This window comes from Tachypleus tridentatus, chromosome 3 (assembly GCF_004210375.1).
Source record: "Tachypleus tridentatus isolate NWPU-2018 chromosome 3, ASM421037v1, whole genome shotgun sequence".
Classification (NCBI taxonomy): domain Eukaryota; kingdom Metazoa; phylum Arthropoda; class Merostomata; order Xiphosura; family Limulidae; genus Tachypleus; species Tachypleus tridentatus.
Window position 1 is genome coordinate 113976996 of NC_134827.1, and position 27319 is coordinate 114004314.

A 27319-nucleotide genomic window follows, 5' to 3' on the forward strand; every position below is an offset into this window, starting at 1 on the left:
TTCTCCTGCCTTTCTTTATTTAATGTTCAGTATAAGCTTTCCAGTCTCAAAGTCATATAAAACTGACCTTTGGGACTTGCGTGGTTGTAGCTATATATTTTAAACAGAAACTTGTAATTTCTACAAAGAATATTCAGTGACTAAAAGTTACGAAACAAAGTACACGTTATTAACCCATGAATATTTTCTTCAGAAATTTAAAGTTTCAAGAATACACTATTTTCTATCTACTAAACTTTACAAATTCTAACAAACATATTAGTAGAGACGTTAGGCGCACGAGGGAAGTAAAACCTTACCAGAAAGGAAATAACTAACATAAAAACAAGACAGCAGTTTCTATAATCTCTACATAATAACTCATGTACATTTGGTGTAATAGAACGTTTACAAACATAAGTCAAATTAAACTCAAATGTGATTCAATAGTTAGATATACTGCCATGTGTTAATTCATGTCTCTGCTATTATGACTGGATGATACAAATGCCATCCTTAACCTGTTCAGTGCCGTAGACGAGATAACTCGTTCAAGCCGATCGGGTAACACAGTGCAACGGACGAGTTAAATCTATCTTAATAATATCTAACTTCAACGCTAGATGTCAACACCATACACGCATCTGACCTACTTACAAATTGTTTTACTTTCGATCCAAAATGGCGTCACGAAAAAACTTACAACATGAAGAAGTATCAGAGTTGTATTGTAGCAGCTGATATACAGCAGTCAACAGGTTAATATTTTGTTTCTACAATATTGATAGTAGCCATCCCTACATTTTGGTATTTTTGAAATGTTTTCTTTATTTGTTGTTTAAAGCAGTGTTTCAATAGACATAGAAAGGTTGTAACCATGCCCTAAGTCCAGACTGTAATATTTATTGTTTATCTATTATTGAATGGTAATTCCTGTTTCACCCTGTATTTAAGTGTTTTAAAGAAACAACACATTTCTGTAGGAAAGCTAACTTCCAGGGGTAATGATAACATCCTTTAAACTAGAATTATGACTTTTTACTACTATTTAATAATACTTATAAAAGTGGATACTCCATTTGAAACTAGGTCACCACAGTGAAACTGGTTGATACTGCTGTTTAAGTTATCATGTAATAAATAAAAGAACAATGAATTCAAACTTTTTACTGTGTTATTTACAGAAGTTCCTAGCAATTTTTTACACAGTCATTACAAATACATTATCATAAAAGGAAACACTGCAAAGTTTTGATGACCAATTGTGGAGTTATTTAAAATATCATTTTAATGAACAATCTGAGTTGTCCTTACATAGATAGTGCTGCCACCTGCCATGTAATGTTAAATAGTGGGTAGCTATACACACCAGGGAGTTTTAATAGTTTGCCCTTAGAGAAAGCATAAAATCACATTATACGCCATACCGCAAGCTGTATCACGTATTACATGTCGTATTGCAAGCTGTACCATGGTAAATTTATGAAACCATAAAATCTACTTTAATTAACGGATACATGAGAAACCGAAGTTTTCACATATGTCGAATGGCACTTCAATTATGGTTGTTTACACTATTCTATACAAATAAGTGCTACAAATATTTTTGGCAGTTTGTTTGTAATTAAACATAGGCTACCTGCACTCTATCCACCACAGGTATTAAAACCCAGATATTAGCAGTGCAAGTCCACAAACATGCCACCAGGGAGCACTTTAGATGGAACGTTACTCAAACTCCACTAACCTACTTGAACCACAAAACACTAGGTTGTTTAAGCAGTGAACACTTTATTAACATTATCTTACTTAATATTGAAACGTGAACACTTTATCTTACTTAATATTGAAACGTTCTTCAATGATGTATAACTTTCTTACATCAACCTACGGAAAATAAAGAATTGCAGAAAAAAACATTAGTAAGATAACCAATAAATATGTGACAATTGTAATGTTAACCTTTGTAGAAAAACAAGAAAACAGTAGTGCTTCTAGAAATGAAACAAATATAAAGCATGGCTGTAGTGGGATATATTAACTTAACTAGTGTACAGAGTTGTAATTAATTGGTATCCATAGTTTCATGAGAACCTTGTTGTTGGTCCGCTCCTTTCTCTGGTTCTTTATCAGTGCAGGATTCTTCTTGTCCTTCACCACCAGCAGGTTTTTCTTCTGGTGGTGGTGGTTCCACCTTTGGCTTTGGTTTTGAAAGAACTGGTGTCACTATATTCTCAAAGGACTACAAGAAAAACAGACATTCAAGATGTGAAGATGTCTTGTCTTAAACTAAACTTTTCAACAAAGCACAGAAGTACAACATAAAGAAACAAAAGTACTGAAAACAAATCTGGTTGAGAAAGTTATTGCATTCACTTACTTTCTATTTGCTTACTAAACAACTTAAAGACATCACCAGAGGAAACAATATATAGGTGGTCGGCCACTGCCATAACTAAATGATGTGTGGAAAGCACCTCACTTGTAAGGAGACAAGGGGATGAGAAACAATATACAGGTGGTCGGCCACTGCCATAACTAAATGATGTAATGTGTGGAAAGCACCTCACTTGTAAGGAGACAAGGGGATGAGAAACAATATACAGGTGGTCGGCCTCTGCCATAACTAAATGATGTAATGTGTGGAAAGCACCTCACTTGTAAGGAGACAAGGGGATGAGAAACAATATACAGGTGGTCGGCCTCTGCCATAACTAAATGATGTGTGGAAAGCACCTCACTTGTAAGGAGACAAGGGGATGAGAAACAATATACAGGTGGTCGGCCTCTGCCATAACTAAATGATGTAATGTGTGGAAAGCACCTCACTTGTAAGGAGACAAGGGGATGAGAAACAATATACAGGTGGTCGGCCTCTGCCATAACTAAATGATGTAATGTGTGGAAAGCACTTCACTTGTAAGGAGACAAGGGATGAGAAACAATATACAGGTGGTCGGCCTCTGCCATAACTAAATGATGTAATGTGTGGAAAGCACCTCACTTGTAAGGAGACAAGGGGATGAGAAACAATATACAGGTGGTCGGCCTCTGCCATAACTAAATGATGTAATGTGTGGAAAGCACCTCACTTGTAAGGAGACAAGGGGATGAGAAACAATATACAGGTGGTCGGCCTCTGCCATAACTAAATGATGTAATGTGTGGAAAGCACCTCACTTGTAAGGAGACAAGGGGATGAGAAACAATATACAGGTGGTCGGCCTCTGCCATAACTAAATGATGTAATGTGTGGAAAGCACCTCACTTGTAAGGAGACAAGGGGATGAGAAACAATATACAGGTGGTCGGCCTCTGCCATAACTAAATGATGAAATGTGTGGAAAGCACCTCACTTGTAAGGAGACAAGGGGATGAGAAACAATATACAGGTGGTCGGCCACTGCCATAACTAAATGATGTAATGTGTGGAAAGCACCTCACTTGTAAGGAGACAAGGGGATGAGAAACAATATATAGGTGGTCGGCCACTGCCATAACTAAATGATGTGTGGAAAGCACCTCACTTGTAAGGAGACAAGGGGATGAAGTGGGTGCTGCTGATTTATAAAATGATTTAGATAATTCAGTGAGGGGGACATGTAAACAGTGGATAGGTTTTAATTATGATAAGTACATGTGGGTTATCATAAGTTGAATTATTAGTATAATTTGGTTTGGAATAACCATAATAGTGTCATCAAAGAAAGAAATATTGGTGTAATGGTTAATCAGTCTCTAAGTCATCCAAGCAGTGTGGTGTTGGTAGTAGTAGGGCAAATAGGTTGTATCTACAGAAATATGTCTTAAAAAGACGACACTTTCATTGTTCAGGTCACTGGTTAGACCATATTTGCAGTATTGTGTTCAGTCTTGGGATCCTTACCTTAGGAAAGACACTAAATTGCTAGAAAGGGTTTAGACAAGTGTTACTGGAATAATAGTCTGGATGAAGGGGTTGTCATATGGAGATAAATAAAGGTCCTTAAAACTGTTTTCTCTTGAAAAGAAGAGTTAGAAGAGATCTGATTGAAGTGTTTATTCATCTTTAACAGCAAGAATTATAGAACTAGGAAACACAAACATAGATTTAATCAAGGTAGAAACTGTCTTCAGGTAAAACAATTTTATTTTATCGAATTGGGTGGCTGGCACTTTACAGAACATCCAAGTGGCAAAGAAATAAAACTAGGTACCAAAATACAGAATGATCAGGTAGATGTACATAGAACTTAACATTTTGGTTAAAGACCTAATCAATCCAGATGATGGATACAAGCAAGGAGCTCTTACTTTGTTTAAAGTTACGAAATACCACTGTTTACCTTTTTAAAACGTAGAAGTGCTGGAACCCTGCATGGTGCGTATGTGAGAAAAAAACATGTTAAGATTATGTTACAATATCTGAACTAACCTTTAGTTCCTGGTAAATCTGCGACACCAAAACTGGAGGATGGTGATGTTGTGGTGTTTGAGATAGAACACCCAACTGCTGGTCTAACCACTGCTGTTTCTCTTCTACAGCATTGTTTACCTAACAGATAAAAAAAAGTTTCTTCTTCTACAGTAAATTATGATCCTGTTTTATGTAACAGTTCAAAAACACAAAGACAATGATCATTATACACAGTTATTTTCAGACATATTTCCACTTTACGCAACGATACTTAAAATGTTTTATGAGTAGCAGCGATTTTATTTTCAATATGTAGAAACATTTGTACTCATTTTTAGTGTGGAGAAATAAAACAAGACCAAAAAACATATCTGTACAATTATTTACCATTAAACAATTAACCACAGGTCATATGATGCTATACATAATATTCAGACTAAACACTTGTGGTTTCTTATCAGAATTTTTAAAGATCTCTGAATAAAAAACAAATTATGTCTATTTCTCACTTTATTATTTTTTCAGTGGTTATGGGGTTAGTTACATCAACCAAACCAATACATAGTTACAAGAGTGAAACTAACAGGTAAAATACTCAAGAAATGTTAATAATTATCTGGATGTTACAAAGAATTTGCTTGTGAAATATTACAATTTTCTGATGCATAAATTTGTTAAAATCTAATGAAAATTGCTTACTGTTTGGAATATTCAACATTTGAAAGAGAACACAAGTAATCACTATTTATAAAATCTAACAACATTTGAAAGAGAACACAAGTAATCACTGTTTATAAAATCTGAAGCTCATTAAAGAATTTGATACTTCCTTTATGAAACTTGTAATGTTTACTGACAATCTGCAAAATTTTGTAGAGATACTCTTACTGATTTAAAAGTTATAGTATGAGTAATAGCATAGAGTGGTTACGAGGTCGGTCATTTGAACCAAGATTCACTTTTATGTCATACAAAAGACCAACATAATTCTTCCAGTATAAAACACACTTCAGATTCCAACAAAAGCAAACAATACTTTACTTTCTCCATTTCTTGTGCTTCAATATGAGCATATTGATCATTGTGTGCTGCATACTGGTCCAGTGCTTTCCTGGTTAATTGTAATGCTCGATAGAATTGGTCAATTAATATGGGCCGTTCTTCAAACTCACGATGTCTCATCACCACTGGTTCACAATGTTTCTATAAAGAAATTTTTGTTTTGTTTTTCAAGATTTTTCAAATAAGAAATTTAGTCTAAACATTCCATACAGAAGCTACCAAAAGCAATTTACTGACAAAATGTTTTCTACTTTGGATTGTAACTGTACAATAGATGAAAATATTGTATTAACGTAGTTATTCCAAAACGAAATTCAAACCAAACTCGGTAAAAACTAGAGCAACAAATTCCAGCTTTCTCTAACAATGTGTAATGTGAAAGACTACATCTTAAATTCCAGCTAAGTTTTAAAGATACATTTCAGTCAGTTTTTCCACGTTAAAACTAAACACTAAGTTTTCAAGATACCTTTAATTCAGTCAATTTTTCTAGGTAGATCCTCTTAAGCTGGTCTTCACCTTCATCATACAGCCAGTTTTCTGTATCTTCTAACATACTGATTAATAAACGTCTCTCCTAAAGGTTAATAAAGAAATTAAATTTTTTACTTCTGTTACACAAAATAATTCTGTTTCATCATTCTTCTTACAGGTAGGTTTAGAAGCAACACAAATTTCTAACATGTTTCTTAGCAGCCACATTTAAAGAGACACACAATAACATTTGTATTTAACAGTTCTATTGAAATATGTTACATTTTTTAATTAGGTTTAAAGTGATAATAAATTACAACTGAAGTAATATTTTAAAAATACTATAAAAACATTCATTAAGGAGATAATAAAATCAGTTCTAGTCATGAAGGTAAATTATACCAACTTCATGTTTAAAGTTATATTAACAATCATCAGTTATCTCTAGTACATACTAAAGAGCTCTCAATAATTTCTAAGTTCTATTTATTTTGGCAGTTATTTTTAAGGCTTGCAATAAAATTATATGACTATGAAGAACACATTAATTGATGTTTACTCAACTATTAGATGTTGGACATGACTAATAAGAAATGTTCAGTGGTTAATAGTTGGTTCTAAGGAACTGAACGTAACAAATTTAAATGGATATATTTCATAGATAACTGAAATGTTACCAAATTAAATATAATGTTGTTACCATATTAACAACAAATAAACAACATGAACATCTAACATTAGGGTAGAGGGACATGGTTTATATTAATTGGATAAAAAAAATTGTTACATCTATTATAAGAAGACCCTTAAGACACAGCTGGAGTAATCAAACATGTAGACATAAGTTAAGGACAACACTTAAATTATGACAATAAGATGCAGTGAACAAAAATCCCAGTGTTGCAGAGTTTGTCTGTAATAAAACAAACTAATACACAGTTTCAGGAAATTTTCTTAAAATTAATTCTATTAGGGAATAATTAAATATCCTCTCAGATATCTAAACCAACAGTCACTGTAGGTTAGGCTTAAGCACGTGTTCTTTGTGTACACAGAAAAGAGTTGTAACCGTAGTATTGATTTATATTTTTACAAACAGAACTTACATTTTCAACTTAACACTAGAAATAAAAAACTTTTAAAATCAAAATGTTGTATTTAATTTACAGTAAACATTTTCCTTTACAGTAGAAACTCTTCAAATGGTCAAAGTAATAAATTATATTGAAACTATATATGAACTTGTATTTCTTTTTTTATATATTATGTAATCAAATTCTACATGTTGTAAATAAAAGTTTTATCAAGTTTACAGCGTGAAATAATAAATACACAGATCAGTACCCATCAAGTTTACAGCGTGAAATAACAACAGTTATTGTACTGTCAGTTTCTGCGAACACTCTGGAAGAAGCTGGAAAGTAAAACCTTGAGTAGTTATTTAAATAGAAACATTTTGGTGTTATTAAAAATCAGTTATTACTGGTGTTTGTGTGTTCTGTACACCAATATGCACAACAGAAATTAAAATATTATCAAACTGTATCTTTACATCTAACACTTATACAGAAGTATCAAACTTTAAGTTTGTTTTCATACAATAATTAACACAAAATAGATGAAGTTAGAAACCTTCTGTAAACGTTTTAATTAGAACTGTTTACCTGTTCAGATGCAAACTTTTCCAGTTTGTCATACAGCTGACTTCTGATTTCATAAACATATTCCTCAACAGCATTCTTTGCATCCATTTTTTCCTTTTCCATTTTATCTTGTTGAATCATTTTTATCTGGTGATCAAAGGATAAGAAAAATCTTATGAACTTTAATTAAAGTCGTATCTCAATATAATAAGGTCATTCTTCAACATTTAGTAAGCTAAACAACTGATAGATATGGATAGTATCAGGCCAAAGAAATTACATATATTTAATCACACTCAACACATAAATTTCAATCTTATTGTGACCAAATATGACAATAATTTGTGTCATGTGAGGATGGGAATATCCGTTGTGAAATGTGTACAAATAGAGAGAATAATTTAATACATTCCTTGTGGCAGTACTTCTTATGAACTAATTGTTTTACCTACTTTTGAAACCCAATGTATTTGAAATTGTATGTTACACATTATGTAACTTCCTTCCTGCCAACTAACCACACAAACATTACATAACTTCATAACAAAGGAAGAAACAAATTATGTGAACAAGTCTGCAAACTTACGACATTAAACAAAATAATAAAATAAATCAGCTCACACAAATGAGAGAAACAAACAAGTTGAAACAGTTGAAATATTCTAGAAAAACTTACAAAATGGAACTTCCTTAAAACCTCAACAAAAGGTGTCTGTTTTGTATTTTTAGTGAGTACTTCATATTAGTTAAATAACTGTACCTATTTTAATGTTAATGAATCATAATTGATTATTAATTTGAGACTATAGATTTAAGAATATTTTGGTCAGTCCTAAAAGTTAGGAGCCAAATGTTAAGCATTTTATGTAACTTTGAACCCCAACAAAATTATGAACAACAAACTGTCATCTGATACATTGTGTTCTATTCAAATATTCTGTGAAATTGTGGGACTAGGAAACACATGCATGCTTTATAGTACTGACTACACTTGTGTTAATTTGGTAAAACTAAATTAGGAATGAAAATATTTGTCTTTAACACAGAATAAATTAATTTTTATTTAGGTTATAAAAATAAAGAAAACAGAATCATTGTGAAAACAAATTTTAATTACATGCATAATAATTCAGATGCAAATTTTTATCTGAATGATGTCACACACAGACTTCTAGATTGTAAGATTTTTAATGAACACATAACTTTGAAAAAACTAATACTGATGTGAAATATTAAACATGAACACAAAAATCTTAAATTCATACCTTACAAAATTTATCTCTAATTAACTTGAATAAATGGGCTTTTTGAGGTTACATATAATTTTGGTACTAATACATGAAATACATAAAGAATGGTTCCACAACCATTTTATTCAGAAGCATGGAAGAGTTAAACTATATTTTGATATCATCTAACACTGGTGAGAATAAGATAGATGTAGAGTCACAGTAAACATTCTTATGATACAAATCACATCACATGAAACTTTCTTCAAATTTCTAACCTGCTCTTACTAAAATTGATTTATTTAGAAATCTTCTCCCCTACTGAGCTTGAATCTACATTAAATAAAAGGAGACCTTACAAGTTTAGAAGAAGACTTATTAATTCTCTCCACATGGGTTTGGTCAATTTGACCAACCACGTAACCTCTCTGTACTCATTTAAAGTATTCTTAGATTTAATACTTTTAGCTTCCAAAATAGTTTTTATCTTTACTAAATTTGGCAGTCTTTCAGTTAGCATTAAAAGTTTCACAAAAAAATTTTAAGTTAAGTATTTTTAATGAATCAAAATAAAGATTTGTCAACGAATATGTATTTGTTTGTATTTGTATTGAATATTTGTTTCCAATAGTCTATGTGCAAAGTAATTTTCATGTTAAGATTAAAAATACTTTTCTTCATCTCAAACACTTCCCATTTCATTTGTGTAATCTCTAATAAAACTTCTTAAACATGTTTCTTTTAACTAAAACTTTATATTTTATCTATTATTTTTGGTACAATAACTCTATACAATGTTGGTCAATTTGACAGACCTTGTAACCCCAAACCCAATTTAAAATAAATTTATATTACCCCTTTTTTTTTTTTTTTTTATTTCTACAACGACTTCAGACTGTAACACAAAATTATATTCATTTATCCCTGTAACAGTAAAGATCTATTCATAATTAAATTTTATTGTTTTATAGTCTCTGAACCATGTTTTACCCCCTATTTGAGCCACTAGAAGTTTCACAATACTTGGGAAATGTGCAGCTCACATGTTGTGCTATCAAATTACATTACCCACAAGCAACTCTATACTAAAGAATACAGACTAATAACATTAAAAACAACAGACGATTTCCTCTAATAATCACAATTTTTCATGCTATGTAGCAACAGCAGTTACAAATGTAACCCAGTTAGCCACTGTACTACTCATGGGAACCCATAATTCAATTAAAAGTGAAACCAGCTATCCTGTGCTCAGAATATAATGTTATTATACAATGTTGTTTGACAGATAAACACCTTGACTTTTATTGGTTATAAGTAATATTTAATTAAACATAAGAGAAAACCAAATTAACAAAAACCTGAAAGAGAGGATATGTCAGGTGTATGTTTGTTTGTATTTATAGCTCTATAACCAACCAAAATTGAAGGCTATAAAACTTCTGGCTTGTCTAAGCAATATGATTTTACAGTGAGTAATTTAGGTTTAATTTTGTAGTTTCTTGGGGGAATGATTAGCTAAAGTAGACAAGACAATACCTAGATAAAATGTCATGTGACACTAGGGAAATTCAGGTTTGTTTAAATATACATACTGCCTTGTAGTATTAAGGATTTATACACTATTAAAATATGGATTATTAGCTCAGATTTTATGCTGTACTAATTGGTACAAAAATAGTTTAATAAGAGGTTGAATGTAAGACATTAAAATGTCATTGTTAGTAAAGGATACCACTAGAGAAGAGAGGGTTAATGTTCGATAGTGTAAATATTTCTACCATGTTTAAGATACATTCATCATTATTATTTTGCTTGCATAATGACATGATAATGAAATTACTAGACACCAACACAATAAGTCTGGTTGAACCATAACTTACCTCTGCCTCAATGAGGTCGTCCAGTTCTTTTTTGGACAACTGAAACACTCCACACTCAACAGGAAGGTCCACTGACTTCACAACTTTCTTCTGTTTTTTCTGAACTATCTGTTCCTTGTTTTCAGACTCCTTTAAATATTTTATATCCATCTTATTAGAAATACGGCTAAAACGTAACATTTAGAAACATTACAAGAGCCAAGTATGACACAAAGTAATTATTAGTCATGCTTCACTAACTTAACGCAACGTAGCAAAATTATGACAAATATCACTTTCAAAAGTCACAAAATAATTAAGCCTCACAGTGATGGTAAAATAAACAAGTTCACTTCTATGATATGTATTTAAATCAGTTGAATATTTTAAGGAATGTTTTACCACAGTACAAAACTAGACCATTCGTATTTAAACAAAAACTACATACCTTATTTTGTTCACTGGACTGATGAGGTGAACCAGTTCCCTGTTCCATCTGTGGAGTGTTCTGAAAGACCAATAACCAACTCTTCACTATTATATGTTAATACTTTTAGCTCATTAAACCTTTCTTCACTATTATATGTTAATACTTTTAGCTCATTAAACCTTTCTTCACTATTATATGTTAATACTTTTAGCTCATTAAACCTTTCTTCACTATTATATGTTAATACTTTTAGCTCATTAAACCTTTCTTCACTATTATATGTTAATACTTTTAGCTCATTAAACCTTTCTTCACTATTATATGTTAATACTTTTAGCTCATTAAACCTTTCTTCACTATTATATGTTAATACTTTTAGCTCATTAAACCTTTCTTCACTATTATATGCTGCTTAATAAACTTTGCTGCTTTATAAATTTTAGTTGTGACATTTAAACTTTCAACAGACCCACCCATCATACAAACAATGTACAAACAATTAAAGCTTAATCTCCAATTTTTCTTAAAATGAAGTAAACCCCCAGATAGTAACCTCTGAGAGGAGCAAAGCCTGTTACTTACTGAGAATAAAATTGCACATTTCATACAAAAATAGCCAATGCCTTACAATCTTTGAGAAAGTGAAAACAGTAAAGAACATTTTTACCTCGTCAACACTTGGTTGGTCAGCATGATTGACAACTGGTTTCCCATCCATACAATTTAGTGTTTGTTCAGTATCAGTGTTTACTTCTAGTTCGTTCCCAGAGTTAATCTCTTGATCAGTTGTGGTTGCAGCTTCATTCTGTCCATTTTCTTCTACCATATGCTTTTCTGTCATACTGGCCGAGCACACCGAGAACACACCATGGATATTTATTCTCACTTTCACCTTGACTTTTACACTCTCACCATCACTAGAAGGTGCAACCCTCTGTACAGTAAACTTACCTGAAAACAAAAAGTAATTTCAATAGTTTTAACAAATCGTACAACACCTTTAAAAAACTTCATAATTCTAACCCTAATCGCAGAACTTCCACACGATTACGACTGACAGCAACATAATTTACTTCAAAAGATTCCCCACAAAAAATTATGCAACGAAAAGCTATATGGTTTCAAAGAAAGTGTAACGGAAAGACAAAACTAAGTGAGCACAAGGTATCTATAAACACAGTTCTCAAATAATAACAACACAGATGGTCAAAACAATACAGTTCTAAAGTCAGATAACAATTACAACCACATCACCTCAATATCAATATAAGATGCTGTAATAACATTGGCATCACTCTATTATCAAAATGAATTCATTAAAACTATTATTAACACAGAGAAGTCTGTATTTCAAATATTAAGTTTATTAAACTGAAACTAAGTCAAAGTTTCTTGGATAAGAAAGAAGATTTGTAATGAACTGGAATTTCTAAAGCAAGCAAATACATAATAGTATTCTCTGTATAGTGTACAACACACATTCACTGCCATAACCCACACAGCCGCTACCCATCGTACATGTACACCATCATAATTCCCACTGGTGCTCCAAAGACAAGCAAGACTACTAATGCACACTAGACTAAGGGTGTCACATTTCAAAATTTTTCTAATTGGTTATTTGTTATGCTTGAACAGATTACCAGTTTAAAAACTGTTGATGTTACATTCGAGATGATATAAATCACAGGATTAACGTATATATTCCACTTTGTAAGTTGTAATTATTAACCAGTTCACTAACAGCAAAACTACAACCAAGATCACAGACTTGAAGAAATCAGAATTAAATAACTGGAAAAAGCCAACATATCATAGTTACTGCTTTGGTTCGCATAAAACCTCGTATGTTCTGTAAAGAATCCGAAGTTCTTTAGTTACGTGTCTATTACTTTACAATCGTGATACAGCCAAGCAGTCAAATATAAATTTGGCAAAGTAAATAAAACTAGGTGTGGTATAAAACAAAACGCAAGACTCAATGAAATCAAACTTAACGAACTATAAAAATACAAGATGGTTCTCACCCTAATGAGTTATCTTACCAATATAGTTGTCAGGATATGGAATGTCAGCTTCATTCATGTACAGAGCTTGCAAAGTAAATGGTTCAGTTCGAAAAAATGTAAGCATCTTGGAGAAAGGAACTTGGTGAAACTTTGGAAACACTTCCATTTCTCTGTATACATAAAGTGAACAAATCAAGCAGTGCAGTGCACTTTGTGAATTATATGAATCTGACATGAAAAGCAAGTTAAAATTCTACATAAAACTGTTTGCAAACTAATATTTTGTGTACTTGTGTGTGTATTCAACTAAACAAACATAATTTTACTAAAAGTGTTGGCTACATTAATGTTTTGCTTTAATAAACTTCAATGTATGTGAGTAAACATAATGCACATTTAAACTTCATGAGAGTTGTTTTGGTATTAATAATTTCACTGATGTAGATTTTTGAAATATTCATTTTTTTTCTATCACAAGAAAATTTTACAAATTGGGAAGAAGCAGAAACTTAGATCAAATTACTATTTCATTTAACAAGATGAATATACTTTATCATAGAAACTTAGATCAAATTACTATTTCATTTAACAAAATGAATATACTTTATCATAGAAACTTAGATCAAATTACTATTTCATTTAACAAAATGAATATACTTTATCATAGAAACTTAGATCAAATTACTATTTGATTTAACAAAATGAATATACTTCATTATCATGTTTGTTAACAAACATAAATCCTTACTTGTTCCAATTTCTTTTTTTGTTAAATCTAAGTTTTAAAACTAAACCTTTTGTTTGTGTTGTGTGTTATGATTTGTGAAAAAATTATACACGACAGAGAAACGGGGAGATTTTTGGCTTCAGTGGAGGGAGTTATTAAAGAACATGGAAAAACCTCAAGACTAAAACATCACTAGCCTGTCTAATCTGACTAAACTAGTTATAGATTATTTAACAATATTCAGTTTTACTTCATAGAACTAAATCATACTCATTACATAGTAATGAAAATATTTCACCAAAATGATATAAAATTAAACCTAAAGATCTGATTTAAACTAATTACTTTAAAAACCTACCCTTCCTCTTTGAGAGTTGTGTCCCAAGTAACCTTGATTGGATAGGGCTGGATGTCTGTGATAGAGAAGTCTCGTACTTTGAACGTGGGTGACAACATAGCACACTGTGGGAAGGGAAATGTTAAAGAAAATATAATCAGACAACTTTCTCTGCCAGAAGTTTAAAACTAAACTTTGTTTTACAGTTCTCAAAATCAGTATATAGGAGAATGTACCTGTAAAACACACCCACGAGCCACAGCCTCGTCCTGATTTAGTGTAGTGCTGGGTTCCCGACCAAACACCTTCTGTACCAACTGTTTTATTGCAGGAATCCGTGTTGAACCACCAATAATACCAACGTCATCCAGGTCGCTGGGTTTCAGTTCTGGCAAACCAAGAAAAATATTTATACTTCCATTAAAAGATACATTTAACAGAAGCTAAGAGATTATGTCACAACGTTAACAATATCTTTTATCATACTGTTGACAATTTACAATTCATGACTAATGAGATATGTAGTTAGAGAAAGATTGAAAGAAACACTTGTAACATCTCCCAATCTTCTTCACTCCTATTCTGTAAAGTGGGATATTTCCTCATTTGATTATTTTATTAATATCACTACACAAATTTTTTGAAAAGTTTTTGCTGATTGCGACAGGTACCTGGTGGGCATACACAAATATAGTTTTGGTTTTGCTTCATCACGTAGGAACTCTGAGAAATAGACAGTTAACTGTTTACTGGCAATAACGTATTTAATTATGTTTATATTTCTAATATGCTATTAAGTTCAACATAATTAAAAGTGTTTTGCTCCTGATTTTTGTTTGTATTCAATGTCCAGTGCATCACTTTGCAGTGTCCAACCATAGTTAGCAAGCATTGACAGATTCCAGTTGTCCAATGTCCTGGTGAAACCTTTCACCATATTCATCACTGACAGCACCGAGATTTGCGGGGAAGAAGTCCAAGTGTGAGTGGAGGAAATGAATCTTGAGTGACATGTTGCACTTCATTGTTTTGTATACTTTGAGAAGTTTGTCTACTAGCTGAATGTAATGTGGGGCTCTGTAATTGCCAAGAAAATTGTCAACAACGTCTTTGAAGGCTTTCCAGGCAATCTTTTCTGGCCCAACTAACAGATCTTCAAACCACTTGTCACTCATAACATCTCTTATCTAAGGGCCAACAAAAATGCCCTCTTTGATCTTGGCCTCAGTTATTCTTGGGAACATCTGTCTTAAATAACAAAAACCTTCCCTTCTTTGTTCATTGCTTTCATGAAATTCTTCATAAACCCAATTACACGTAAAGAGGAGGCATAAAAACTTTGCTGGGTTAACAAGTGGTTCATGCGGCACATTTTTCTGTCCTGGAACTAACTTTTTATGGAGTGGCCAGGTCTGTCTGGAATAATGTGAAACTTTGGCATGACTGTCCCATTCACAGATGAAACAACAGTACTTTGTATAGCCGAGCTGCAGTAACAGAGCAATGACTTTCAGATCTCCACAGATATTCCAGTTGTACTTATTGTATTGGATGTGCTTCAGCAACATTTCCATGTTCTCGTAGGTTTCTTTCATGAGTGCTGCATAGCCAACAGGCATTGAAGGGTGAACATTTTAATTGTGTAACAGAACAACTTTGACGCTTAACATTAATGAATCAATAAAGAGATGCCACTCTTATGGGTCATGGTCATAACTCAAAGCAGAGAACAATCCTTTGATGTCAACACAGAAACAGAGACTGTCAACTTGTACAAAGAATTTGGTTATAACATCTTGGCAGCTTCAAAAAACAGAAATTTTCATACCTGATGACAACAAACACCATTCCTGCAGTCTTGAACCCAGCAATTTGGCTTTTGCTTTTGATAGACCCAAATCTCTGACCAAATTATTTAATTCTGACTGTGTTATGAGATGTGGATTGCCTGAGGAGCACGGTTCAAAATCCGGATCAATGTTACTGCCAATTCCCTGCATTGCAGTTTCTTCATTTGGTTCGTCTAAGGTCCATTCCTCTGGTGGTTTGGAATTGGAAGACTGTCGTCACGTGGCACGGGTCTCATTGCTGAAGGCAGATTAGAGTATTCAATTGACTTCTTGTTTTTGGCAGAGAAACCAGACACATTAGTCAAACAGAAGAGTCCGTCACATTGTCTTTCTGTTCTCGCCATATCACTGGGACAGCAAACAGCATTGTCTTTCGAGTGCCTCTAAGCCAAGCTCTCAGACAGACAGCACATGTTGCACAACAAATGTGAGGTGCCCATTCCTGGTCTTGATCACCAATTTTACAGCTGTAGTAGAGATGATATGCTTTCTTCACAAAAGCAGTCATTGAGCGTCTCTGATGAACAAGTGTATACTCGCCACAAATATAGCAGAATGTATCGAGGCTTTTACGACATTGACGAGACATAATGACCGACACCAATCGTCCTGTAAAACGTCTATAACATTTAACTTACTTGTTACAGTGCTACTGAGGCAATGCTATATTCTGAAACAATACGTACATGCTGTATGGTCTATATTAATCCAATGAGCAGCATCTGTGTATGCAAGCCACTTCTATAGCCTGCTGAGACAGTGTCAAGCTGGTTCCAGACTGCATACTTCCACAGAACAGCTTCCAACCTGGCCTGATTTCATGCCTGGACATGCCCAGACTGCACAAAACATTGTTCATAGGTCTCTTACAGAAACGAAAATTTTTTTGACACAAATATAAGAAAAGAACATGACAAAACTGAAGATTTCGATAAAATGGTACATGATGGGCAAATTTGGATGCGATTTTCGTGATCAGCAGCCAAAAATCTAAGGAACACCCAACAGTGTTCAAGAAGCAAAAGCTTTGTTGTTCAGTGTATTTTAAACTGGTTTGAACAAATGTTAAAATAAGTACTGAAGCTACAGTGCAGTAAGCCACAACATTATGATGGTTTACTGCAGTGCAGCAAGTCACAACATAATGATAGTTTACTATTCAAAAGATTATACTTAAATTTACAGACACAAGTTTGGTATCTAACTTTCACCATTTATTTTTTTAAGAGCACAAATAAATACTGAAAGATAAATTACGCCCAAGTGGTCAGTGCTTCTGGATTTGTGCTATTTACATTCATAAAGCTTAATCGTAAGTAGAAATGTTCTGGCATGAATACTTCATGGACAGATGTCAGTAGGTGTCTCTTAAAAATGTGAATTCTGCATTTAAAAAATTGTCAAAAAATTCTGTTCTAACGTATAGAAAATTCTGTTCGTTGGTGTTTTTATAACAGAGCAGCAGTTTTAACACCTTAATTGAAACACCAATACACAAAATAAATTGCCACTTAAAGTCCAAATAATACTATAAATAAAACCTCTGAAGAACTGAACGTACTTGCTTCGTGTAGAACTTCTCTCATTGTAACCTCTATTCTCGACAGCAAATCTCCGGCGAGCTCTTCAAACGTGCTCCTGTAGAACAAAAAATCATTAGCTGTCAAAATAACAATAAAGATCTTAACCCAATGGACAAACCAACAGCTTGTCCAGGTAATGACCTACTAGACACAAGCTTCTGCTATATCAACCAAGCTACTGGACAAGAAATATCCAGGTTTTTTATCATGAATACACAACATGGAATCTTAATTGTCTTTCTGAATTTCTTGAAACATTTCACACAGACAATCTGCTAGCAACTCTCAAATGATAGACTGGAGGAAAGACAGTCAATGCCACCAACCTTCAATCTTGACAGACCAAATAACTGGATTTGACTGTCACTTTTATAATGCACACACGATCCTATAAAGGGCATGAACTACGGACAGCCCAGCACAACTAACCAAAGGGCTATACTCTGCCTTATAATAATGATGACAACCTTTAAAAATTCCTAATACAATGTATAATTCATGTATTTCCACAAAATGTATTACAGATTATCGGACATCACAAGTAAGATAAAGCAGTTACTATCTGTCAGCAACAACAGTAGTAACTAAAGAATGAGGAATAGATTAGGCTTAAAACTTGTCAGCTATAGAAGAGGTTAAGCTTGTCAATGAGAGAACATTAACTTATCTAAAGATGTGGACCTACGTTTTGTATTTAAACAGCAAATAGGCCCATCTGTTCTAAACACTTTTAAAAGTTGTTATTCTAACAAATTATTCAGCAGAACATATAATAAAACATATTGAAACAAACCTTTTCATTTTTGCAGCAACATCTATATCTTCCATAAAACACTCAATGTTCAGAGGTAGTTCATGTGGATTAGCGCTCATCTGTTTCTTAAGTTTCTCGCTCTCAGTAAGTAACCTTACAATACCTTTCCTGCTAGACACGACATTAATCTTGTACTTTGTGTGGAATTCTTCGGCAAAACGACGAACTAATATATTGTCAAAGTCTCTACCACCTACATTTATATCCCATGAAGCAGCCAGCAACTGATGAAGAAAAACAAAACCATAATGAATGGATGTATCTACACGAGATACTGTACATTAATGCTAATGAATTATTCACAAGCAAACACAAAAGTACTGCCCCAAAACTTACACATTCATTTATTTTAGATGTTTTTACCCTCATGAGAAATAGTTAGTAGATGTTTATACTAAACACACAAACGTACTACCCCGAAACTTACACATTCATTTATTTTAGATGTTTTACCCTCGAAACTTACACATTCATTTATTTTAGATGTTTTTACCCTCATGAGAAATAGTTAGGAGATGTTTATACTAAACACACAAACGTACTACCCCGAAACTTACACATTCATTTATTTTAGAGGTTTTTACCCTCATGAAAAATAGTTAGGAGATGTTTATACTAAACACACAAACGTACTACCCCGAAACTTACACATTCATTTATTTTAGAGGTTTTTACCCTCATGAAAAATAGTTAGGAGATGTTTATACTAAACACACAAACGCATACTACCCGAAACTTACACATTCATTTATTTTAGAGGTTTTTACCCTCATGAAAAATAGTTAGGAGATGTTTATACTAAACACACAAATGTACTACCCCAAAACTTACACATTCATTTATTTTAGAGGTTTTTACCCTCATGAAAAATAGTTAGGAGATGTTTATACTAAACACACAAACGCATTACTACCTGAAACTTACACATTCATTTATTTTAGAGGTTTTACCCTCATGAAAAATAGTTAGAGATGTTTATACTAAACACACAAACGTACTACCCCAAAACTTACACATTCATTTATTTTAGAGGTTTTTACCCTCATGAAAAATAGTTAGGAGATGTTTATACTAAACACACAAAAGTACTGCCCCGAAACATACACATTCATTTATTTAGTTTACTTTAGATGTTTTTACCCTCATGAGAAATAGTAGATGTTTATACTAAACACACAAAAGTACTGCCCCAAAACATACACATTCATTTATTTAGTTTACTTTAGATGTTTTTACCCTCATGAGAAATAGTAGATGTTTATACTAAACATACAAAAGTACTGCCCTGAAACTTACATATTCATTCATTTAGTTTATTTTAGGAGGTTTTTACCCTCATGAGAAATAGTAGATGTTTATACTAAACATACAAAAGTACTGCCCTGAAACTTACATATTCATTCATTTAGTTTATTTTAGGAGGTTTTTACCCTCATGAGGAATAGTTAGTAGATGTTTATACTAACACACACAAACATACTACCCTGAAACTTACACATTCATTCATTTAGTTTATTTTAGGAGGTTTTTACCCTCATGAGGAATAGTTAGATGTTTATACTAAACACACAAAAGTACTGCCTTGAAAATGACATTCATTTATTTAGTTTATTTTAGGAGGTTTTTACCCTCATGAGAAATAGTTAGTAGATGTTTATACTAAACACACAAACGTACTACCCCGAAACTTACACATTCATTCATTTAGTTTATTTTAGGAGGTTTTTACCCTCATGAGGAATAGTTAGATGTTTATACTAAACACACAAAAGTACTGCCTTGAAAATGACATTCATTTATTTAGTTTATTTTAGGAGGTTTTTACCCTTATGAGGAATAGTTAGTAGATGTTTATACTAACACACACAAACATACTACCCTGAAACTTACACATTCATTCATTTAGTTTATTTTAGTAGGTTTTTACCCTCATGAGAAATAGTTAGATGTTTATACTAAAACACACAGAAATACTAGATAAAGTTTTACTCCCAGACCAATGTAACTTTCACACACAGAGAATGTTACTCATATGATGAGTATGGATTGTTCATTACTTAAAGCTTTTGTCTGATGTGAAACAACTAACCTTGAATGATAATATACAATACTACCAAATAAAAAAAAGCTGTCATTTAAAGTAGGAAGGAATACTGAACATTCAGGGCTAAAGCACTCTCTCAACGACACATCACAAACCTTATCACTGAATAACATGTTTCAAACTGTATTGAAATACAAATTAGTGATGAAGTTTTTAAAATGTAAACTTGTATTATTTTACAGATGTGGGATATACTAAGGTAATTCTGATCTTTGGAGGAGTATTCTGACAGTACTGTTGTGTAGAGAACCTTCTGGTTATTAACTCACATCACCTGCATGTATGTTGCTACATCCAAGATGTCCTGTCAAGGTACATTATTTACACTACAGCTTCACCTCTTGTTTAACAGTTGCATCTATTCATGATGCCAGAAAACATGATGGTTCAAGAAGTCTTGACAGAAACAAAATAGAAACCCCTAGCCCAATAGCTTTCAAGACATGCACTTTTTGAAAGCACTCAGAAACCCTATAACCTATTTCATTTGAGTCTAAATGTAATACTTATATTTTGTAGTCCTGTTATCTTATAACCACAAACAGCAAACTTACCTTAAGTTTACCTTTAGTAAAAGCACAAGCTGATACTTGTATAGCAGAATGACCCATGTCTACAAACACAACATTGTTTGGCTTCTCTTCATGTAAATCAGTCTTGTAGAAACCATAATTTAAAGCGACTGCACAAAGAAGATAAAAGAATTAATATCTGTATATGTACTGCAGTTAACATTATTATACAGATTTTTTTTACTTTCAGTGTAAAGGTTTACTTAATAAGTCTTCTAACATTGTGGTCACTTCACGAGTTCTAGGACTAAGACAAGCTTGATGGTTTGTCAGTTCTTAAGATGAAAAAATTAATTTAAGAAAACAGTAATGTATGAAGTTAAAACAACAAATTCTAATCTTAATTCAGATATCTAGCCACTTATCTAAAATTGATAAAAATTACATATTATCAAATGAATCAAGTTCATATAAAAGCAACTGTTGAAAACATTTGTTGACACAAATAGTACCGCAACCATAATAACAAGTCTTGTATCACAGCCAATAATGTGGTTAACATGTTATCATATACTCTCTTAACTTTAACACAAGTTATACTTCATAATAAATATAAAAAATGTAATATTACATAAACACATACTTAAATGGTAAATAAACAAAACTTGGTTTTCCTACCATTCAACATTAAAGAGAGCACTATGTAATGTTAGCACACATGCTAACACAGTAATACAGACTGTGAAGCTCCAAGGATCTCCAAACTATATAACTTGAACTGTAACCTTTGGATGGACTAATTGAGAAAAAATATTGTTTCAACTTGTTCAAAAATGCAAAAACGCATTCTGGTGAAGCCACTCGGAACACAAAAGGCATTCTGGTGAAGCCACTCGGAATACAAAAGGCATTCTGGTGAAGCCACTCGGAATACAAAATGCATTCTGGTGAAGCTACTCGGAATTGCCATTACTAAAATGTGACATATTCCTATAAATAGATACCTGAATATATATTTAAGTTTAAAGGGGCTACACAATATATTATAAGTAAAGTGTACCTGCAGTAGGTTCGTTCATTAAACGTAAGACGTTTAACCCAGCTATCTGAGCAGCATCCAACATGGCTCTTCTTTCTCTATCAGTGAAATAAATGGGAACCTAAAATGAAAGAACAGTATCACCACAGCCTGCATTTAGGTTTTTGTTTTACACATTTCTAAAATATTGTTGTAGATACTGTAATACACAACACTTGTTACATGGATTAGTTTGTGTATCAATATTACTTGGGATTTTGAACTGAAAAACTGTTAGCCTGGCACAAGTTATAAACTACAGCTGAAAAAACACGTGCTAACACTTTCACGTCCACAAAACTTCTGACAAATTTTAACACCTCACAAAAAACCTGCAATGTTTAAAACTTAGGTTCACTGGGTTTCTAATGACCAATGTCAGTTTTCCTGTGTTTACATTTCTTATTTTGATAAACACTCAACATAATTACACCAAATATTCAATACAGTAACAGTTTTGTTAACGTTCACTGATAAAATCAGCCACATCAACAGAAACTTCCAGCCAGCCAGTAATAACTGGATAACTATCAATCAGTTAATGAGAGAAATCATTTTCCATATTTATCATATTACTGATACACAATTTTTAATGATCAGTGATGTCGAGAAACCCACTTGTTGAGAAATTTATATGCAAAAACGGCTCGTTTGGGTTGAGAAAATATTTTACATAGAAGAGCGTACAGCGTGCGAACAGGTTCATCGTGAACCTGACGATGACCGAAGAAGGTCGAAACGTTGTTCGCTCTTCTATGTAAAATATTTTCTCAACCCAAACGAGCCGTTTTTGCATATACAATTTTTAATGCATTTTAAAGTTAAAATATTTTACTTACATACACCGTTCAAATGATATTTTTACCTTCTCTTGATTTTAACAAGTAAATATTTGTGATTTCATTACACTTGAGTTTGTTAATAATATTACATATTATATTAATATTATACTGCTAAGGTTATTTTATAACTAGCTAAACTGCACTTAAATGAAAATTAAGATCACAAACTGGTGTAACATGTTTTGAAACATGATTTTTGTTTTTCATTGGGTACAATCTCCATTGGCACATAGATGAAGTGTCAAACATTACCTGAACCTATAACATTTACTGAATTTTTATCAACTATTTTTGTTTGATATGTAGGAAATGGTTTGAACTATATAAAACTGCTGGTTGACTTCTTGAATTGGACAGCCAGTTTGGAAATGGTTTGAACTATAGAAAACTGCTCGTTGACTTCTTGAATTGGACAGCCAGTTTGGAAATGGTTTGAACTATAGAAAACTGCTCGTTGACTTCTTGAATTGGACAGGCAGTTTGGAAATGGTTTGAACTATAGCAAACTGCTCGTTGACTTCTTGAATTGGACAGGCAGTTTGGAAATGGTTTGAACTATAGAAAACTGCTCGTTGACTTCTTGAATTGGACAGCTAGTTTGGAAATGGTTTGAACTATATAAAACTGCTCGTTGACTTCTTGAATTGGACAGCCAGTTTGGAAATGGTTTGAACTATATAAAACTGCTCGTTGACTTCTTGAATTGGACAGCTAGTTTGGAAATGGTTTGAACTATATAAAACTGCTCGTTGACTTCTTGAATTGGACAGCTAGTTTGGAAATGGTTTGAACTATACAAAACTGCTCGTTGACTTCTTGAATTGGACAGCTAGTTTGGAAATGGTTTGAACTATATAAAACTGCTCGTTGACTTCTTGAATTGGACAGCTAGTTTGGAAATGGTTTGAACTATATAAAACTGCTCGTTGACTTCTTGAATTGGACAGCTAGTTTGGAAATGGTTTGAACTATATAAAACTGCTCATTGACTTCTTGAATTGGACAGCTAGTTTGGTACTAGAAATATGAGAAGTGTGAGAAATGTAGTGAGCAGAATGTATTTGTGAGATTAAGCCTACAGCTCTGTGTGGAACTTGTGTAAAAGGTACATTACATGGATTGGATTTTCTATTTTATTATAAAGAAAACACTAAGCAATTATAAAAATAACAGGTTACTATCCATGTTTAGTTTATATATCACCATTTACTGAGAAGACACCTCATTGTATTCCCTAAAATTCACCTGTACTTTAACTAAATATAAAATTAGTAACACAAATGTCATAGTTCATTAAAGACAAGATATTCTGTCCTTGTTAAAGAGCAACTCTAAGTTTGTAGTTTTTGAGGGAAAGATAAGGAAAACAAACAGTTTAAAACAGCACTGTTCAAAACACATCATAAATTAGTTTTATATTAAAAATAACTTTCAGTAAACAGTGGGAGAAGATGCATAACTTACAGCACACTAAGAAAGTCCCTACCTTGAGTCTACAAGTAAAACAAAACCATTTTACACACGTGAGTAAATATGTTAGACAAATTTTATTTACTTAATCAAATTAAAAAAACTTCTACTTACACTTATCACGCAGTCATTCACTTTAATTTTCAAAGCTGTTTCAGCAATTTCCTTGAGTTTTGTAAATAGCATAGCAGTGACTTGTGGTATAGTAAATACAGCCTGTTGTTGAAGGTAGTTCACCTTTTTATAAGGTTAGAAAAATACAACCTTTAACTTACAATGAAACAATAACACTGTGTAAAGTTACTATATACTGAATTTATTTGAATAAATGTAACATTCTTTTGAAGCTAAATAACCTAAAACTGTTCAGTTAGAACACAATTAGACAATACTCTGGAACCTTATCTGAAACAAAAGACAATTTGAACCTCACTAAGAAGAGTTTTTAAAAAGGATGCAACCCATGATAAAAACTTGAAATACAGACATCTTGAGAGTGTTGGTGATCCTCAAACTGAGGGATCATTGTGTTAGCTGAAGGGTTTTGGAGATGACTACTATTAAGCCTACTTTTTTTTCTTGATTAAAAAAAAATTTTGAAATTTGCTTTGTTGATGTATTGATTGCTATAACACTTTGTTTGCCCTGTTGTTATGAGTGTTGTATGTGTTACTTAAATCTTGTCTGTCAAAATGTTGTGACATAGGTAAATATTTAGAAGCCCACAAGAAAAAAGCTGGAACACAGACACACCTATGTCATTCCCAGCATCTAGGGGTTCAGTTTTGGTTAATATGTTAATTACATTAGTGTTTAAAGTGAGTAAACATAATTAAAAACATTACAGTTTTGAGTTCCAGTGAACAGAGAGAATGATATCCTTATTTATCGAACTTCATCTCTCTACAGCAGGTGATGTTAGGTTGCTTACAACCAGGGTATAAACAATTGCACAAAAGAGTTGAGTCTCTCATAATCATGCAATTTAAATTTATTCCCATAATTAGACAAACAAAACTTAAAAAGTTACAAAATAGTTATTTCAACCTCAAGTGTGCACAACCTTTTTGATACCTCTAATAAAGTGACTTCTTGAAGTATTTGCATATCAGAATATACATCAACAATTATTTTCTTTCACACAATTTGACTTCAGTGTTTTTGACCAATTAAACTTTAAAGCAGTTTTATGTTGAAGCTTGCTTTTAATCTCCTGATTATTTGATTCTTGGCACTGAAAGCAACAGTTGAAGAACGTAATGAAACTATAAAACCAAGAAATATTGCTTTGCTTTGTTAGGTCAAGAAAACTAGATACTACTATGATATTTCACACAAACAATGAGCACATTCTCTTAACAAGCCTCACACACACATTTAATATCTCACCTTCACACCAATATCACCATTTGATAATTCACAGAGGTCATATGGCAGGTATGTCATCTCTCTTTGAACAGCTGGGTCCCTCAGTTTTCTACCAATAAGTCTTTTGAAACCAAACACTGTGTTTTTTATATTAGTAACCTGTTTATTTTTGGCCGAGACACCTAAGTCACGATTCTTTTCTCCGAAGGCCACATATGATCTAGAGAAAGATAAACTAAATAACTAGGGTTCCTCCTAAATGATTCCATATCATCAGTGACACTGACTGTGGTAGGAAACATATTTAATCGTATGATTATTTTATAACAAACCTCCTATTACAACTCTCAGTACATCTAATAAAATCCAACTGATGGATGACAGTTCACATTATCTCTCTAACTTGCAACTTGCACATATGAAACTTTTCAAATAGCAAATCAATCAGTATTAATTCAATACTTCATCAACATTCATGAATAATCTAAATACTCATATATTATAATTAGCTTATAATTACATAATTTCAACAACACCCAATTCTACTTTCATCCAACTGCTTATCCCCAATTGAGATAGATTAAATGTTAGTAACTAAGACTGAAATTTACAACAATCTAAAATAAGAAAAAGAGTATATGGTGTTTTTTTACAAAAAAAAAACTCATCTGTTAAATATACGCCTAAGGTAAACCTTCCATATTTTATTTACTATCTTAAATGTTGCTCATTTTTAAGACTAAGGTTGTTAATCTACTTACGGTGTAACACGCTGACTGTATTCATTTGCTATTGTTTCAATTCCTCCCGCACGAGCAACCGCAATGTAACAGTTCTCGTTTCCAAAATCAATTCCAATAACGGACATTATTGTGTTTATATTTCTTTGTTACTATTTACTATAATTTACAATTAATATTCAGAATCGTAATATCGAATGTACTCAAAATGACACACAATTACTTTGTTCGTTTGTTATATACGGGTATGAAGCACAGTTCCAGAAATTTCATTACCGGCCTATAGATTGTAATGCCCTCTGGAAATATTGCAGTAAAAGGTTCGCAAATATTATAAGAAATGTTTCGTCATTAGGTAAAAAATAACAATCGTAAACTACAGTAATTAGATTGTTCAAAAATTTTACAAAAATTACCTTTTAAACAATATATTTAAAAATTTCTCTACAACCTTTATTTCAATTTGGAAAATCTATATCGCTGTAGCTTTTATGCTCTTTAATTTGTTTCCTTAAATATAATGTTCGATTGATGACGAGAAACCTACTTCAAGTAAAATTGTCCGATTGCTTGAATATAATTTCACAGTCAACACTTCGAACAATTTGATGTTCCGTTTACGACAAAAAACGGAAAAAAACGTTGAATTTCAAAGTGATTCTGGCTATTAAAGTTTTCCAATTTAAATTAAGCGCTATGTTAAATTATTTCATCATCTTTAAAATTAATACATAAAAGTACAACTCATGAAATATTGACCAGGAAAATTGTTTTTCTCGCACTTGTAGTAACATAATGACACCAGGTTTA

At 32.5% G+C, this 27319-nt stretch overlaps 1 protein-coding gene across 1 annotated transcript; it reads right to left on the reverse strand.

Moving 5' to 3' along the window:
• LOC143247810 (heat shock 70 kDa protein 4-like) lies at positions 1-26811 on the reverse strand. Its single transcript, XM_076496311.1, has 18 exons — positions 26531-26811; positions 25791-25989; positions 24516-24638; positions 22072-22171; positions 21054-21181; positions 18375-18619; positions 17560-17636; positions 14385-14536; positions 14170-14273; positions 13121-13254; positions 11743-12026; positions 11094-11153; positions 10667-10795; positions 7576-7701; positions 5907-6014; positions 5417-5578; positions 4394-4513; positions 1-2221 (listed from the first exon to the last, which is right to left on the reverse strand). Exons 1-18 carry the CDS (start codon positions 26635-26637, stop codon positions 2045-2047), a joined length of 2535 nt encoding a protein of 844 aa, XP_076352426.1. The 5' UTR covers positions 26638-26811; the 3' UTR covers positions 1-2044.
• Between the last annotated feature and the right edge of the window lie 508 nt (positions 26812-27319).